The sequence below is a fragment of the Populus alba genome, chromosome 1, assembly GCF_005239225.2.
Source record: "Populus alba chromosome 1, ASM523922v2, whole genome shotgun sequence".
Classification (NCBI taxonomy): Eukaryota; Viridiplantae; Streptophyta; class Magnoliopsida; order Malpighiales; family Salicaceae; genus Populus; species Populus alba.
This window is the reverse complement of record NC_133284.1, coordinates 27,747,911-27,763,605: the sequence shown is the minus strand read 5'-3', so window position 1 is coordinate 27,763,605 and position 15,695 is coordinate 27,747,911. Positions and strand designations below refer to the sequence as shown.

At 32.2% G+C, this 15,695-nt stretch overlaps 1 protein-coding gene across 1 annotated transcript; it reads left to right on the top strand.

The window, feature by feature from the left end:
• Positions 1–11,684: 11,684 nt before the first annotated feature.
• On the top strand, positions 11,685–13,602 carry LOC118045636 (AAA-ATPase At4g25835). The gene has a single exon (XM_035054324.2). It carries the CDS (start codon positions 11,866–11,868, stop codon positions 13,438–13,440), a length of 1,575 nt encoding a protein of 524 aa, XP_034910215.1. The 5' UTR covers positions 11,685–11,865; the 3' UTR covers positions 13,441–13,602.
• Positions 13,603–15,695: the final 2,093 nt, after the last annotated feature.

Genomic DNA, 15,695 nt, shown 5'->3' with positions numbered 1-15,695 from the left:
AATAATTTTTTTTATGCCAATATAAAATAGAAAAAAAAATATTTGTTAAGTAAAGAGAATTGAGTAAAACTATGAAGCTCAACTATCAAATTGCTCAATATTAAATGATAAAACTTGAAAAAAAATTAATACAAAAACAAAAAAATTATGAATCAAGCTGCTGATCCCGTAACCAAGGGCACACGATTGGGACAACCCATGGAAAGGAAAGTGAAAAAAAAAAACTCATAGATCGATTCCCAAAAAATTAAATGAAATAAAAAAAAAATCAGTACAAGGATATTTTAAAAATAAAAAAATAATAAGGGATAAAATTAAAAAAAAAATACATCAAAAAAAGGATAAAAAAATAAAGATCAAATTCGATATAAATATAAATTAGAATAAAATATTGAGAAATAAAATTGAAAAAAAATTAAAAGAATAAGGACCCTTGATTTGATATAAAAATCAAATTAAACTAAATTATGAGGGATGAAATTGAAAAAAAAATCAATTAAAAAAATAACAATAAAAAAAAATAAGAATCAAATTAGATATAAATAATAAATGGTAAGCACTTTTATACTTTGATAAGAAGAAAAGAGAGAAAATAGTAGAAAAAAATAATTCATCAAAACTCATCTATATGGCCTCCACACACACATCTAGCAAACAATATAAAAAGATAAATTTCATCCAATTGAATCTGGCAATGATCAATATGTTCTTATGAAAAGACCATCTTACACCTATTTAACCATTTAAGTTGATGATGTTTTAAAGGGAAAAATAGAGTTTTCACTATGAAATGCTCAATGAAAACCCCACACTTAAGTTTTAGTAGTAAGGGTGTTTACACTCTGTCGCGGGCAGATTAAAAGTTTTTCTTCAACATAAAAAATGTACAAACATTGTCAGCGCATTTTCTACCTTTTAAAAAAAGTTATTTGCGAATTTAAAAGTTAATTCTCATGTTTAATAAGATAAGTCAATAATTTATATGTATTAATACATGTTAAAAAAAGTTGATAATGCTAACTAGACATTGAGTCGGTAAGCTAGGAGAAAAATATATATTATAATATATGATCTTGTGACGTGAGAATCATTTAAAAAGATAGTTTTTTGTCAAAAAAATGTTAAAATATTTTTCTCAACAAAAACAAATCTTTTTTGTCATGAGTTCTTAATTCAATAAAAACCAAAAGCAATTAAAATCAATATAAGAAAAATCATTTTTCTCATTAAATAAGGATTAAAAAAGCATATGTTTAACCAAAACTGTTATTTTAGTATCTGTTTCACGGGAATAATTTTTTTAGATTAGAATTTATAATTATTATAAAAGCAAGCTTTAATAAAAAAAATGCTTTGATAATCTTGAAAACACTACATTAAAAAAAATACAACAACACACCACTCTCATGTTAGCATGGGGAATTTATTTTTTTTAATTATCCAATAATAAAAATAAATATGCACATGTAATACAATAAATAAGATTAAAAAAAACACTTTAAAGAACATAAGATGGGATATAAAATGAGAGCATTTGCTAATATTAAAGAATATATAATCTTATAAAAAAAAAAAGTAAAAATTGAATAGCATTTAATAAAATAAAACCATAGAAATATATTTTTCATTAATTAATTTAAATCAAAATAGAAGAAAAAAATAAAGTTCTTTACAAGCAAACTCCAAGCCTCTCTGGCGCGTAGCGTGTCATCGTGCGTGCGAATTCACAGTAGAATTGGGCCAGGTAAATTACCCGCTCGTTTAGTGTTTTCTGGAGGTATAGGAAACTGAAGCTTTGGATTTTGATAAGGACAGATGTCAGCCCAATGGAGTTTAGAAAGGTCTTTGGACCTTAAGCCCATTGGATTACCAACTCAGATCTTTATCTGATCCATATATATAGCAACCACAGTCTCCTAAATCACTGGTTTGTTACTAATGGAATTCATGGACTTTGGACTTTTGGAGAGGGAGAATTCAAGACAAAAACTTGGAGCCTAAGCCCAAACTCTTCGAAAAGTAACTCACAAGCGGTAGTATCTTCATGACTTTGGGCTATATATATATATATGTAGTAATCGAGTGTAATCTATTAAATTGATTAAAAAAAACTTGTGGTGTAAAAAGTTAAAAAAAAAAAAAAAAAAACTAATCCCGAGTTTTAAACATCTAGTTATATTAAAATTTCAAAATCTAATTGGAACTATTGAACTTCAAATTAAATATGCTTAAATTTTGATAGCTACAAATAAACCAACTCATTTAAAATTTTATATTTTTTTTATATTAATGTAGGTGTTCAGATCAATTTGCGCGTATTTCAACTATTCTCACGGACCCTGAAATCAATAATCACATAAATCTTCAGTGACTTAAAATTTATAGGACTCGAACGGGTAATTTTTAAGGAACATATTCGAGACCTGATTAGTTAAGCTATATCTTTCAAGATTAAAATTCTATATTTTTAGTCTTTATTGGTTGTAATAAAGATAAATCTTCACTCTCTGGTAAAATTAAATAAAACTTCCACAAGTAATTGTTTGATTTATTAACTGACCGTAACAATTAAATTACGAATTAAGTATAATTAATTAAACTTAAACAAAGAAGAAGAATCAATTTAATTATATTTAGAGTATACAGCTACATATATAATCCTTTAATCTCTACATAGCTTGTGATGGTGTTGTGGTTCACGTTGAAGCCCTTTTCCTTTTGATTTAACCATGTAGATTAAAATCAATGATTGAAAAACAGTCTCCAGCTAGAACCCTAATGGTCTGTATATATATATTTCATCTTTTTTTCGAGTGACAGTGTCATCAGCATGATGTATTGGATCTAGCCAAGGTTCATTCCCTTCCCTATCGAGAAATATATGCTTTTCACGAGGACGTGCAAACAAATTAACCCTAATTAATAGAATTAAGGTAGAGATCGCAATAGAGTAAAATGAAATATCAGCCATATAAAATAAAATGTAGTCAATGGCTGGATATATCTATTCCATGGTAGGTGATAGATACGAGGCAGTTCTTCCATGGTCAACTTGTCACAAGATGAATATCAGCCATATATATAATATTGTCACCGTCCGCTGGGAATATCCAGTTGGATTTTTATTTTAATCAAAAGCAGGTATCTGATTGCTTATTTTGCAAGTAAAGTCCTCGCTTTTCTTCATTGTGCAAAAAATAGAACTAAATTAAATTAATTCTGACATGCATTACTTCTCTATATAAACCCTCTTAGTATCTCCCTCTCTTCAGAACACATCAAGACTAATTCTTTTTTTTTATTAGGGTAATATATAATTAGAAATAATATTGAAGAAAACATGGGTAATAGTTATTCATCATCATCATCATCTTATAACTCTCATCCTCCATTACCGATACACCTTTGCTTTTTCCTGCTTATTCTGCTAATGTTCATTGGTTTAACATGGTACATCAAGTATGAGCCGGTGTTAGAGAGCATGTTTGATCAAGGGAAGCTGATTCTAATGGTGTCTCCCTTGCTGCTTTTGCTACTTGCTCGTTGGTTTTCGAATGATGATCATCAATATGGCCGGAGCCTTTCCTATTACCTTCCTTTTCCAGAGAAAGACTCTCTCCATAGAGCTGGAGGAACTCCTTGGGGAGTAGGGTTTCTGCTTGTTTTTCTCTTCTTCCTCATCTCCTACCACTCATCTTTCCAAGAACGTTGGTTTCCTCTTTTAAGCAGATCATAATACAGTATGCCTTCAGCCTTCAGCCACCATGTTTGTCCACTTGTAATATATATCAATATCTGTAGTACTGTAACCAAATGAAAGAATCACATAGTTTTCTTTGCTGGGGAAGACTGGAGATCAAGGGCTTGCTGAGGAAAAATCTATGGCGGGCATCCCGATTTTGCAAGCCGTTTAATCCTTGCTGACTTGTAATTAATATGATTGTAATCATAGAAGTAATGGTATTTGTGTTTTTTATTTCTATATCTGTAATCACAGGTTGTTCATATCAATTCCTGCTGACTTGTGCTATGCAAATAACTGTGTAAAAGAAGGACAGTGTGAATAGCAGCGCAATGATGTGCAGCCTTGGATTCCACTTTTCAATTTTGTTGCAGTCAAAAAAGAAGCAAAGAATTCTATAATCCAGCAGTATTATAGCCTTTGCATAAAGCATTTTGCTTTGATTTGTTTTGGATCCTAGAATATTGCCTTGTGATATGTGAGCCTTGCTTTTCATTTGGCCAAACCACCAATTAGTCCCTCAACTATGAACTTATTCTAAATGTAATCCCCATAGTATCACTATCTCAATTGGGTCACCAATGTATCATGTATTCCTTTATTGAGTCATCTGTTTAAACTCTCTCTTCCCCTTTTTTATTTAAAAAAAAAAAACTCAAATTTTGATTTCCTAAGCAATTTCTTTTGGGCAAAAAAAAATATTTTGATTCAGAAAGGGTGACTAGATTGAGGAGCTTCTGTCACTTTGGGAGTGAAATTGATAGTTTGGGATCCAATTGAAAATCGATTAACATGGACTTATATGTTTTTTTTTTTTCCTCCAAGGTTAGTTATGATTTTCTATGTTTCAAATGGAGACACATCCCTTTTCATGGTGTCCACAAAAAGGAATAATATTTAAAAATTTGGGTTTTCAAAATTAGGATGCATTAGGTAGGAAAATGTCACAACACAATTGTTAGGTAAGTTAACGGAAAGATAAGAAGAATTCAAGGTACAAGAGTGCACAACTTTATTTTGGTTTTTGCCCAAGACAACAAGTGAGATCTTCAATTATGTACAGTAAAGATAAGAAGAATTCAAGTTTTCCCACCTTCAAACTATTTAAAAATAATATAAAATTATTTTTAAAATCTCATCCAATAATTTAAAATTTTAAATTAAAATGATTCTTTTACATTTAATAGAATTATAAAATTGAAATCTTAATATATGATTCTCTAACACACTTCCTAGTAAAAACCATTTGAATTTAAAACCTACACATACTAACATTACTTTATGTTTGATTTTTATCAAAAAAAAAAAATAAGGGTGATAGGATTCAAATTCATGACTATACTATGTTAAAAATTATCTCAACCTAAAAGCTTAAGTTATTACATGAGATTCCAAGCACAATTCTACATTACTCTCTAATACACTTTCGCAAGTGAAAATCCTTTGAATTTAAAACTTGTACATGCCCATAATATATTGTGCTTAATTTTTATTAATTAAAATGAGAGTGATAAGATTTGAATTTGTGATTACTTTGATCATCAATTAAAACTCTGATAACACAAATAACTATCTCACTTAAAAAGCTTAAACTATTAGGTGAGACTTTAAGATATTATTTATATTATTCTTTAATATACTTTTTCAAGTGAAAGTTTTTTGGGTTTGAAACTTACATATATTTATACTATTTTAAATTTAATTTTTATCAAATAAAATAAGGGTGATAAGATTTAAACTCGTAATTATTTTATCAACAAGCTCTCATACTATTTTAAAAAATTACTTCAACCCAAAATATCAATTATTCTTGGTAATTTACCTAATAAAAGAAACACGTTGTTTCCCATGTTTGGTTTGCATTTACCTTGGTTGACTCTAAAATATATTTTCCCTTGTTAACATAATTTTATAGCGGTCACTCATGACATAAAATTATTCAGTGTCTGATGCACCATTTTTTTACAATGTATTGTACAAACAAATCAACCCTTAATAAATGAAAATTACTGTACCCCAGATAAATTAAAAAAGAAAACAAAATAAAGATCACTAATTAATTAAGTATAAAAATAAGAGAGCAAAAGTAAACGATTCGGCGAATTAGAAGAACACATGATTTCAAGTTGCTGAGATCTTCTAGGTGTTCTAGATAATGGGCCGAGGACCATTTAGAGGAAAGCCCATTTCTTCTTGCGAGCTCTCCACTCCATTTCACACGTTTCCCTTCGCTCTCTTTCTATTCTTACGACTACTGCAACTAATTGCATTTGATGACATCTAAGTAACGGAGAAAATATTAGCCATAAAAATATATTTAGTTGATAAAATAAATGTAAGAATATAAAAATTAATTTTTTAAAAGATAATTTTAGAAATAATTTTGTATTTTTAAAATAGAAGGTACAAAGAAAACAAGTTTTTAGATACAACATTTATTATTTTTTATTTTAAAATATCCTTGTAAAAAATCTTAATTTTAAAATTTTCTAATTAAGACATTTAAGGATAGAAAATAAAAATAATTATAATTTTAAAATCCAACTCAATGATCAATCCGAGGCAATCCTGGGTCACTGGTCGAGGTCCCAGTCATGGGTCGGGATGACTCGAGTTGACTGGAGTCAGTGTAAGAAAAAAAGTAGTTATTATCATAGTTTTAAAATCTGATTCGGAGGTTAACCTAGGACAAGACCTGTGTCACAAGTCGGGTTGACCCGGGTCAGCATAACAATAAAAATAATTATTATCATAGTTTTAAAAATCAATTCGGAAAATGATCCAGGGCAAGGTCCGGGTCACGAGTGAGATTGAAAATTGACTTAGATCAATATAAGAATAAAATAATTATTATCATAATTTTAAAACCCGACTCGGGGATTGATCCATGATAAGACTCAAGTCACATGTTAGAAGGGTCAATCCAGGTTGACCTTGATCAATATAAAATAAAAGTTGTTATTATTATAGTTTTAAAACTTGATTTAGGGTTAACCTAGGGTAAAGCTTAGATCATGGATCAGGAGGGTTAACCTAGGTTGATACATGTTAATGTAAGGATAAAAATTGTTATTTTCATATTTTTAAAACTCGATTTAGAGGTCGACTGGGGCAAGTTTCAAGTTACGGGTCAGGAGGGACAACATGGGTTGACCTAAGTCAATATATAAGTAAAAGTGATAATTGTCATAGTCTTAAAACCTAACTAGAGAGTCGACTTGAGGCAAGGTTCATGTCACAGGTCGGAAAGATTAATCCAACTAACCTAGTTTTCTTAAAAAAAAAAAAATCAAAGAAACCTTATTTTGACTAAATTTGTATATTAAATAAAACAATTTGACTCGTGATTTATCCTTGGTTAACCTAAAATTTTGATCGAGTCAAGTCAAGTCAATCATTCCTTTATTTTTTCTTAAACTCAGAATAATCCATGTCCTGGGTCAATCGGTCAAGTAGTCTTGGTTTTATAACTAAAGCAAAAAAAAAATCTAATTGTTTTTTATTTTTAAATATGTAAGTTTGATAAAAATACATATTAAAAATAAAATATATTTTTTAATATTTTACTATGTCTTGTCCACCATAACCAAACAAAATACAGAAACAATTATTTTATTTTGTATATCACTACCAAACACAATTCTATCTCTGTTTTCTTTTCTATCTTGTCTCTTCTATCTCCGTATCTTTTATCTCGGGATAGTAATCAAATATTATCTTAGTGCTTGATTGGTACATAGCTATTTTTTTCTTTTTTCTTTTCTAAAATTTATTTCAAGATTTTTACATACAAGCATGCCAAATTCTATCATTTGTTTCCTAATTGTTAATTCTTCTACCGTTATTCTTTATTTTCTATGTTTAAAAGTTGTTTTTAAAATTTTAAAAATGGAAAATAAAAAAAAATAAAAAAACAATAATAATAACAAACAAAGTTGTGGATTTTCCAAAATATAAAATTAAATTTATCCATGTTTTGAAACCCGATTCTGGAAATGGTCCAAGGCAAGACCCAAATCATGAGTGAGATTGAAAGTTGACCTGGGTCAACATAAAAACAAAAAAGATTATTATTATAATTTTAAAACTTGACTCGGGGATTGACTCAAGATAAGGCCCGAGTCACGTGTTAGAAAGGTCAATATAAAATAAAAATAGTTATTATCATAGTTTTAAAACTTGATTTGAGATTAACCTAGGGCAGAGCCTAGATCATAAATTAGGAGGGTCAACTTAGGTTGATACAGGTTAATGTAAAAATAAAAATTATTATTATTATAATTTTAAAATTCATCTTGGGCGTCAATTGGGCTAGAACCCAAAGTTACAGGTCGGAAGGGTCAACATGGGTTGACCTAAGTCAATATATGGGTTAAAATAGTTATTGCCATAGTTTTAAAATTTGATTTAGAGTCGACTCGAAACAAAGTTCAAGTAATGGGTTAGAAGGGTTAACCAGACTAACCCAATTTTCTTTATTAAAAAAAAAATAAAAAAACCTCATTTTGACTAAATTTGTTTTTCAAATAAGACAATTTGACTTGTGTTTTATCACTAGTAACCTAAGTTTTTTACGAGGTCAGATCAAGTTAATCCAAATATGCTTTCATTTTTCTTCTTTTTTTTATCCCATTTTTTAGTGCTCAAACAGTGACTACCTGCAGGATTATCTTATAAATGATGTAATTAGATGATTAATGTCATGTGAAAATCCAACCTTCCCCTTTTAGTTTATGCCATCTCTACTTGTGAAGCTAACACACACGCACCAAAAAAAAAAAAAAACTTAAATTAAAAATGAAAAGGGGGTATTTTAATTGATTTTTCATGTCAATCTCCTTTTAATCGGTTGTTTATTCATACGGGCTTCTTAAGAATAAACGGGCTTCTTAATTTACGAAAAATTACATACAAAAAAATATTTGATTATAAACTTTAAATGGCATATGATGTTATCACTTGCCATAAAAATAATTACGAATTTTTTTATTATTATTAAATGCTATTCATTTTAGAAAAAAAACCTCTCGTATAGCCCTTTATCTGTATTGATATCCCAATAAAGTTGTGGGGATATATATAAATTATAATGAAGTTCAATACCCAGTCTAGTTAGCTGCTGCTGCTTCTTCTTCTTCTTCTTCTTCTTCTTAGTTGTGGGGATATAAATTATAATGAAATTCAAAACCCAATCCAGCTAGCTGCTGCTGCTTCTTCTTCTTCTTCTTCTTCTTCTTCTTCTTCTTCTTCTTCTTCTTCTTCTTCTCATCATGTGTGAGTGCGCAATTTGAGGTGGATAAGTTGCCATTCCAAAGCTTCTTTATCTCTTTTTTCTTCTTTTGTTAATAAAGCACTGCTTTTGTCCACGCACCGTGTCTCCACTAATTGTTAATAAAGTACAGTCCTAGTCTAGGACATCAAGAATCCCAACTGTCAATGCCTCTTGACTGGTCGTTAATGATCTTTGATGATTTTCATGGGAAGAACTATCGTCATCCATCATCACAACAAGTAGTTATCTTAGCAAACCATCCTGCATCATATATAGAGAAGCAAAATATACGTTAAAACAACCCTAAAAACATGAGATTTAGACAAGGAAAGCAATGCAAATTAACTCATGTTTAAAAGAAATTAATTACAGTGCATGGACACCTCTACTGTTTGGTCAATATCTTAACTATGCTTTGCTACACTGATAGTGTGCATATATATATATATATATAGAATTCTTGGTTGATGGAATCCTAGCCACTTGATGTTTGACATTGGAGGTGGAGCCTTTATAATCCATGGCTTTATTCTTAATTGATTCTCCTAGCTAGCTAGAAACACAGCTTTCCGAGTTTTCTCCAAGCCCTCCATGCTTGCTGGTTGTGGCTTTTCATGTTTACAAAAACCCTTTTTTTCTTTTTTCCCTTTTGCTTTGTTTTCTCCTTTAACAAATCTCAACCATTTTTCATAGCTTAAAAAACCTAAAAGTGTAACCAAAACACATGTAGGACAGCGGTATATCACCGCTAGATTGCAATCTGAAGGGCGAGCATTCCCTCACTTTCTTCAAAGTATTTTTGGACCAAATTTTGGCAAAAGAACTGTAAATCAAACTTTGCTTAAAAGCAAATTAAAGCATTCAAAGTTTTCAGAAATTTTCGAGTGGAGCGGAATAGAATATGTTCGATCCGCTCATTATCCACCGCCACTCTTCTTTTCACAACAAAAAAAGTGAAGAAAATAAAACAGTGATTAATTCTTTCTCTCCCAGCTTGGAATTGGATCGTGCATTTACCAGCATAACTTTGGTTAAATCACGCGTTCTATAATTCTATAATGCCATGAAAAACCTACTGATGACATGAGGAAACAGGGCCTGCATGATCAAGATGATTATATAAGATCCAACGGAGTACTCCTTTTAGATTAAGTGGACTATCCAAATGGATCTTTATAATTTCGAACAAATTAACAATGAAATTTCTACAACTTTTCCACATTCCCTTTCATGTGAAATTTTATTCCTGGGATTTCCCAAGAAACTTTACTCCTCATCTTCAAAGCTAATTTTCTGAATATAAAAGGATATAAAAGTTGCAGCATTAATTTTTGCAATATGGTCCTATTTCCCTTTCTATTGTTCTCACCTAGCTAGACCTCTCAGCTTCACTTTCATCAAGATCGGACCTGAAATTAGTCATAGCTCATTATCAAGTGTGCAACCAAGCCTATCTAACAGGTCAATTTAGTTATTTATTTGTTAGAAAATAATATAAATTATATCTTGAAATTTTATTTAAAAGCTTAAATTTTTGGGTTGAGATGATTATTTGACATGATATTAAAGCCTTAATGACCAAGCGATCATGGGTTCAAATTTCACTATCTTCATTTATTTGATAAAAAATTATGCACAAGGTAGAGTGAGTCCGTACAAGATTCAAATCTAAAAGGTTTTTACTTGAAATAGTGTGTTAGAGAATAATATAAATTATATTTTAAAACTTTAATTAACAACTAAAACTATTAGGTTGAATTGATTATTTGACATTATTAACTTGAGTTGAGTTTAATATCAAACTTAGAAATTAACCTGGTCAACCTAGTAAGTTAACCCGTGACCTTATCAAAATCTAAGTGAGATCCAATTTGACTTTTCAATTGTTTTTTTAAAACATGATATTTAAATTATATTTTTAATGAAACAATGTTGTTTTAAATTAACCTTATTAATCTGAGTTCACCTATCCAACTTATGACATGATGAGCACTCTTGAGCTAAATCGGGTTTTTTTTATCTATACAATTCTACTATTTTGTTTTTTCAATCATCCAAAATTCAGTGGCTAGCCACGACAAACCTTAGCCTCTCAAGGTAGATAACACATTTCTCAATATTCCAGTGATCATGCATGTATAGAGAAAAGAAAGTCAGATTAAGAAAAGAGAACCAAGTTGATTGATTGAATGGGAGAGCTATGTAATACAGTGTAAATGTGAAACATCATGAATAGCATATATGTAAACTATATGCTGTCACCAATCGCACAATTATCATGTATATATTCTCTGATCATGATGAGTGTAATTATTATTCCCAAGAACATTCTCTGACCTAAGCGAACCCCATATATATTAAGAGAAGGAAAAAGCAAAAGATGATTGGTAAAGAGGGGAGCAAAAGCAAAAGCAAAAGCAATCTATCTTCTCGTGTGCTTACATGCACACTCCATGCCCTAGGGTGCCTCTTCTCTACTTTCTTTCTTTCTACTCTAGCTAGCGCGTCTATTAGTGCTATTGCAGCTTACATGGAAAAACAAAAGCAAAAGAAGACTGGCCGGCTTCACCTTTAGCTTTATCTTTGCTGCTGCTTTTTCCAGACCTCTCAACACTCACTGTCTTTGCCTTCATATGTCTCTTTTTAGAGTTTATTCCATAAGGTTGCATATATCTTACTCAAAACCATATACATACACTATATACCCAACATAATCATCAATCAACAATCCCCACCTCCTCCCATTTGTCATCTTCCATGATATAAATGCCGAACCTCCTCAAACATTGCATATAGCTAGGCAGAGACAAAATCACAATTCACCAACCCAAAAAACATACAACAGACAAACATGGAGATATTGTCACAACTTTGGTCACTCTTAGGCCTTCTCACAGTTCTTCAAAACATCTTACCTACACAACTCCTCTCCCTTCTTCACTCCCTCTATGAGTCCCTCCAGGACTTCATCTCCCCATATTCATACTTTGACATCCCTGAATTTAATGGCTACTGTGGTGTTGACATCAATGATCTCTATCGCCATGTCAACCTCTATCTCAACTCTGTCAATTCCTCTGCCACTGCCTCCACCTGCCGACGCTTCACCCTCTCCCGTTCCAAGTCATCCAATTGCATTTCCTTCACTATAGCTCCCAATCATACCATCCACGACTCCTTCAATGGCCATTCTCTTTCTTGGACACACCATGTGGACACTGTCCAGGACTCATTAGAAGAGAAACGTAGCTTCACTCTCAAGCTCCCAAAGCGACTCCGGCATTTGCTGCTGTCGCCTTATATCCAGCACGTGACATCACGTGCTGAAGAGTTTGAGCGAGTGTCAAGAGAAAGGAGGCTGTATACTAACAATGGCAATGCTTCATACGAGTCAGGCTGGGTCTCAGTTCCTTTCCGTCATCCATCCACTTTCGAAACGCTGGCTCTGGAGCCTCACTTGAAGAAGCAGATGATGGAGGACTTGAAGGCATTTGCTAGTGGCAGAGAGTTTTATCACAGAGTTGGACGGGCATGGAAGAGGGGATACTTGCTTTATGGTCCACCAGGGTCGGGCAAATCAAGTCTGATAGCTGCAATGGCTAATTATTTGTGCTATGATGTTTATGATCTTGAACTCACCAAAGTCACTGACAACTCAGAGCTCAGAGCTCTACTAATCCAGACTAGTAATCGATCAATAATTGTCATTGAGGACATAGACTGCTCCCTTGATCTGACTGCTGATAGAATGATGAAGGCCACTACTGCTACTGCAACAAGAAGGAAAAGATCATCCTCATCAGGTTATAATAAGGACCTGGGTACAGGCAATGATCAGTTATTAGAGGAGAGTGGGCGTGTTACCTTATCAGGTCTCCTCAACTTCACAGATGGATTATGGTCTTGTTGTGGGGAGGAGAGGATAATAGTGTTCACAACCAATCATCGAGAAAATGTGGATCCTGCATTGGTTCGATGCGGGCGGATGGACGTGCACGTTAGCTTAGGCACCTGTGGGATGCATGCATTCAAGGCATTGGCTATGAACTATCTTGGGATAGAGTGGCATTCTTCGTTTGATGTGGTAGAGAGCTGTATACGGTCAGGTGGCGCGCTCACTCCTGCTCAGATAGGGGAGATATTGCTGCGGAATAGAGGGAACAATGTTGATTTAGCAATAAAAGAAGTGGTGTCTGCAATGCAAGCCAAAATTTTGAGTACTGGCAGCACTGAACATCTAAATACCAGTATAGAGTATGAAGATATGGCGGCCTTGACAAGGTCCCCTCAGAGTGTGTTAACGGTGGGGTCACCGGAGAATTGGGACTCATCTCCGGGGAAGACTAATGGAAAGAAGAGGAAGGCAAAGTTTCTTGTTAGATTGAGATCTTTGACCAAGTCTGACTCTGGTAGAAGGGGTGTGTGAGAGTTTTGATGTACTCTTCTGTTATAAAACTTTTGAAAATTGAAACTAATCTGTCGGCTAATAATTAAGTAAATTAATTCTTCTACTGTATACCTCCATATAATCTAATCAGTAAGTTAATACCTTCAGAACACAGCTTTTATGTGATCTTTTTATTTTAAATGTCCTGCTCAGTCAATGCCAAGAAGATGTCTTTCTCAACTCATATTAGTAGTTTAAGCTTACAAATGGACTCCACCCTATGAGTGTGAAGAGATTGAAACATACATGCAAGAAGAAACGGAAGAAAATGAATTGCATTGACGATGACAACATCCTGCACAGTCCAGAACACTTGCCTTTAGACAGAGCAAAAATAATGCAACTGTTCATTGAATTTGAGTCACTTTAGGAAGATATTCCGCCACCATGTTCTCTATCCCATGCAAGATATCTACAAGTAGCAATAGCCGTGACTTTATTACTAAAAGCATTAGAGGTAAATTTATCAGAATGGCTCGCATGTGTAGTTGCTGAGACTTTCTACATATCAGAAAATAGAAGTTGCTGCATGCTGCCTATTGAAAGCCTTAAATCCTCTGACACAACTGATATCAGAATCAAGTTTCATTGCTGAACGAATTGAAATTCTTTTGAACCAGTTTTCCAAGCATTGGCACAAGATTTCCAGAAGATTGAGCTAGAATTTTGGCATAACACTGATAAGATTAAAAACATCCGATTGAGAGTGATTAAAACCAAGAAAATCAGGTTACCAAAAAAATCAGATTATTAATTGGAGATAGATTACAAAAATCAACTAAGATAACACTGAGACATGTTGTTGTTCATCATTCACTGAGACCATAAAAGAGATACACCAGATGAAGTTGTAACCCAAAACAATAGATAATAAAGCGGCATAAAAAATGAGTCTTTAGAACTTCTTGTAGAAAAAAATAGAACTTGATGATGTGTGTCGCACGTGTGCGGCGTCGCGGCGAAAATCATACATGTGTTTTTCCATTTTCTTAATCTATAATGTAAATCTATCTATATCTATGGGGATACAACAAAAATATTGTCTTTTATTGGTAGAAAATGGAATGGGAGTCGCCACCTAGTATTTTGGTCACTAGGAACCCTAACTGGTCTCAGAGATCGGGTACGGGGACTGGTTGCGTAAAGGGAAGGTATTAGCACCCCAAATACGCCCTACCTAAGGTAAGCTGCATTGTTTTATTGTCTGATAAAAACTAAGGTATTTTCGTGTTTTCCTAGTTGTTGGTCTGTCTATGGTTCAAGAAAAATCCTCCTCGGTAAGAAAGGTTTTATCTTATCGGGTAAAATCCTAACCGTTCTAACGTCCATACCAAAATTTCATTAATAATATTTAGGAATACGTTTTACGTATAAATTCATAATCCCAAATACTAAAAGAAAACAAAAAAAAAAGATTTTTTGAATTTTTGAAATATTGGCCTAGTTCTCATGGCTTAAATAAACTGGTTATTAAAGCCAAAATGCATGCTAATACATATATTGTTTTGAAAATTTTCTTTGTTGTGTGAAAATATGATGTTATAATATTTATTATATATATATATTGGAGAGACTAGGCCGTATGCATGAAAACAAAACCTTTTTTTGGAAAATATTTATTTTTTGATGCTTTAACAAAAATCGGGTATTTTAATACTGGGTTTGTATTCTTACGGTATAAAAATACAACCCAATATTAATCCACTTTGATAAAAATATGCAGAAAAATCAACAACATTTTTAGGGACTTTTTAGAATTTTTTTGAAAGCAAAAACATTTTTTATTCTGAAAATCTTTGATATTTTGACGAAAACCGGGTATTTTTAACACTGGTTTTGTATCTTTACGGTATAAAAATACAAACCAACATTAAACCACTTTGACAAAAACATGCAGAAAAATCAACAATATTTTTTAAGATTTTTCAAAATATATTTTTTTAAAGAAAAAATATACATATATATATACATATATAATATAATATATTATAATATATAATATAATAATACACACACACACATATATATATAATTCACGTCCTGCGTGAACAGTAGGACGTGAATTATATTTCACGCCTACTGTTCACGCAGTGAACAGTAGACAGGGAGGAAGAAGAAGAAAAGGAGGAAGAAGAAGAAGAAAAAGGAGGAAAGGAAAAGGAAGGAGGAGGAAAGGAAGAGGGGCTCACTTGGCCGAAGAGGTTGTGGCTGCTGCGATGAGGTGGTTCAGCCGG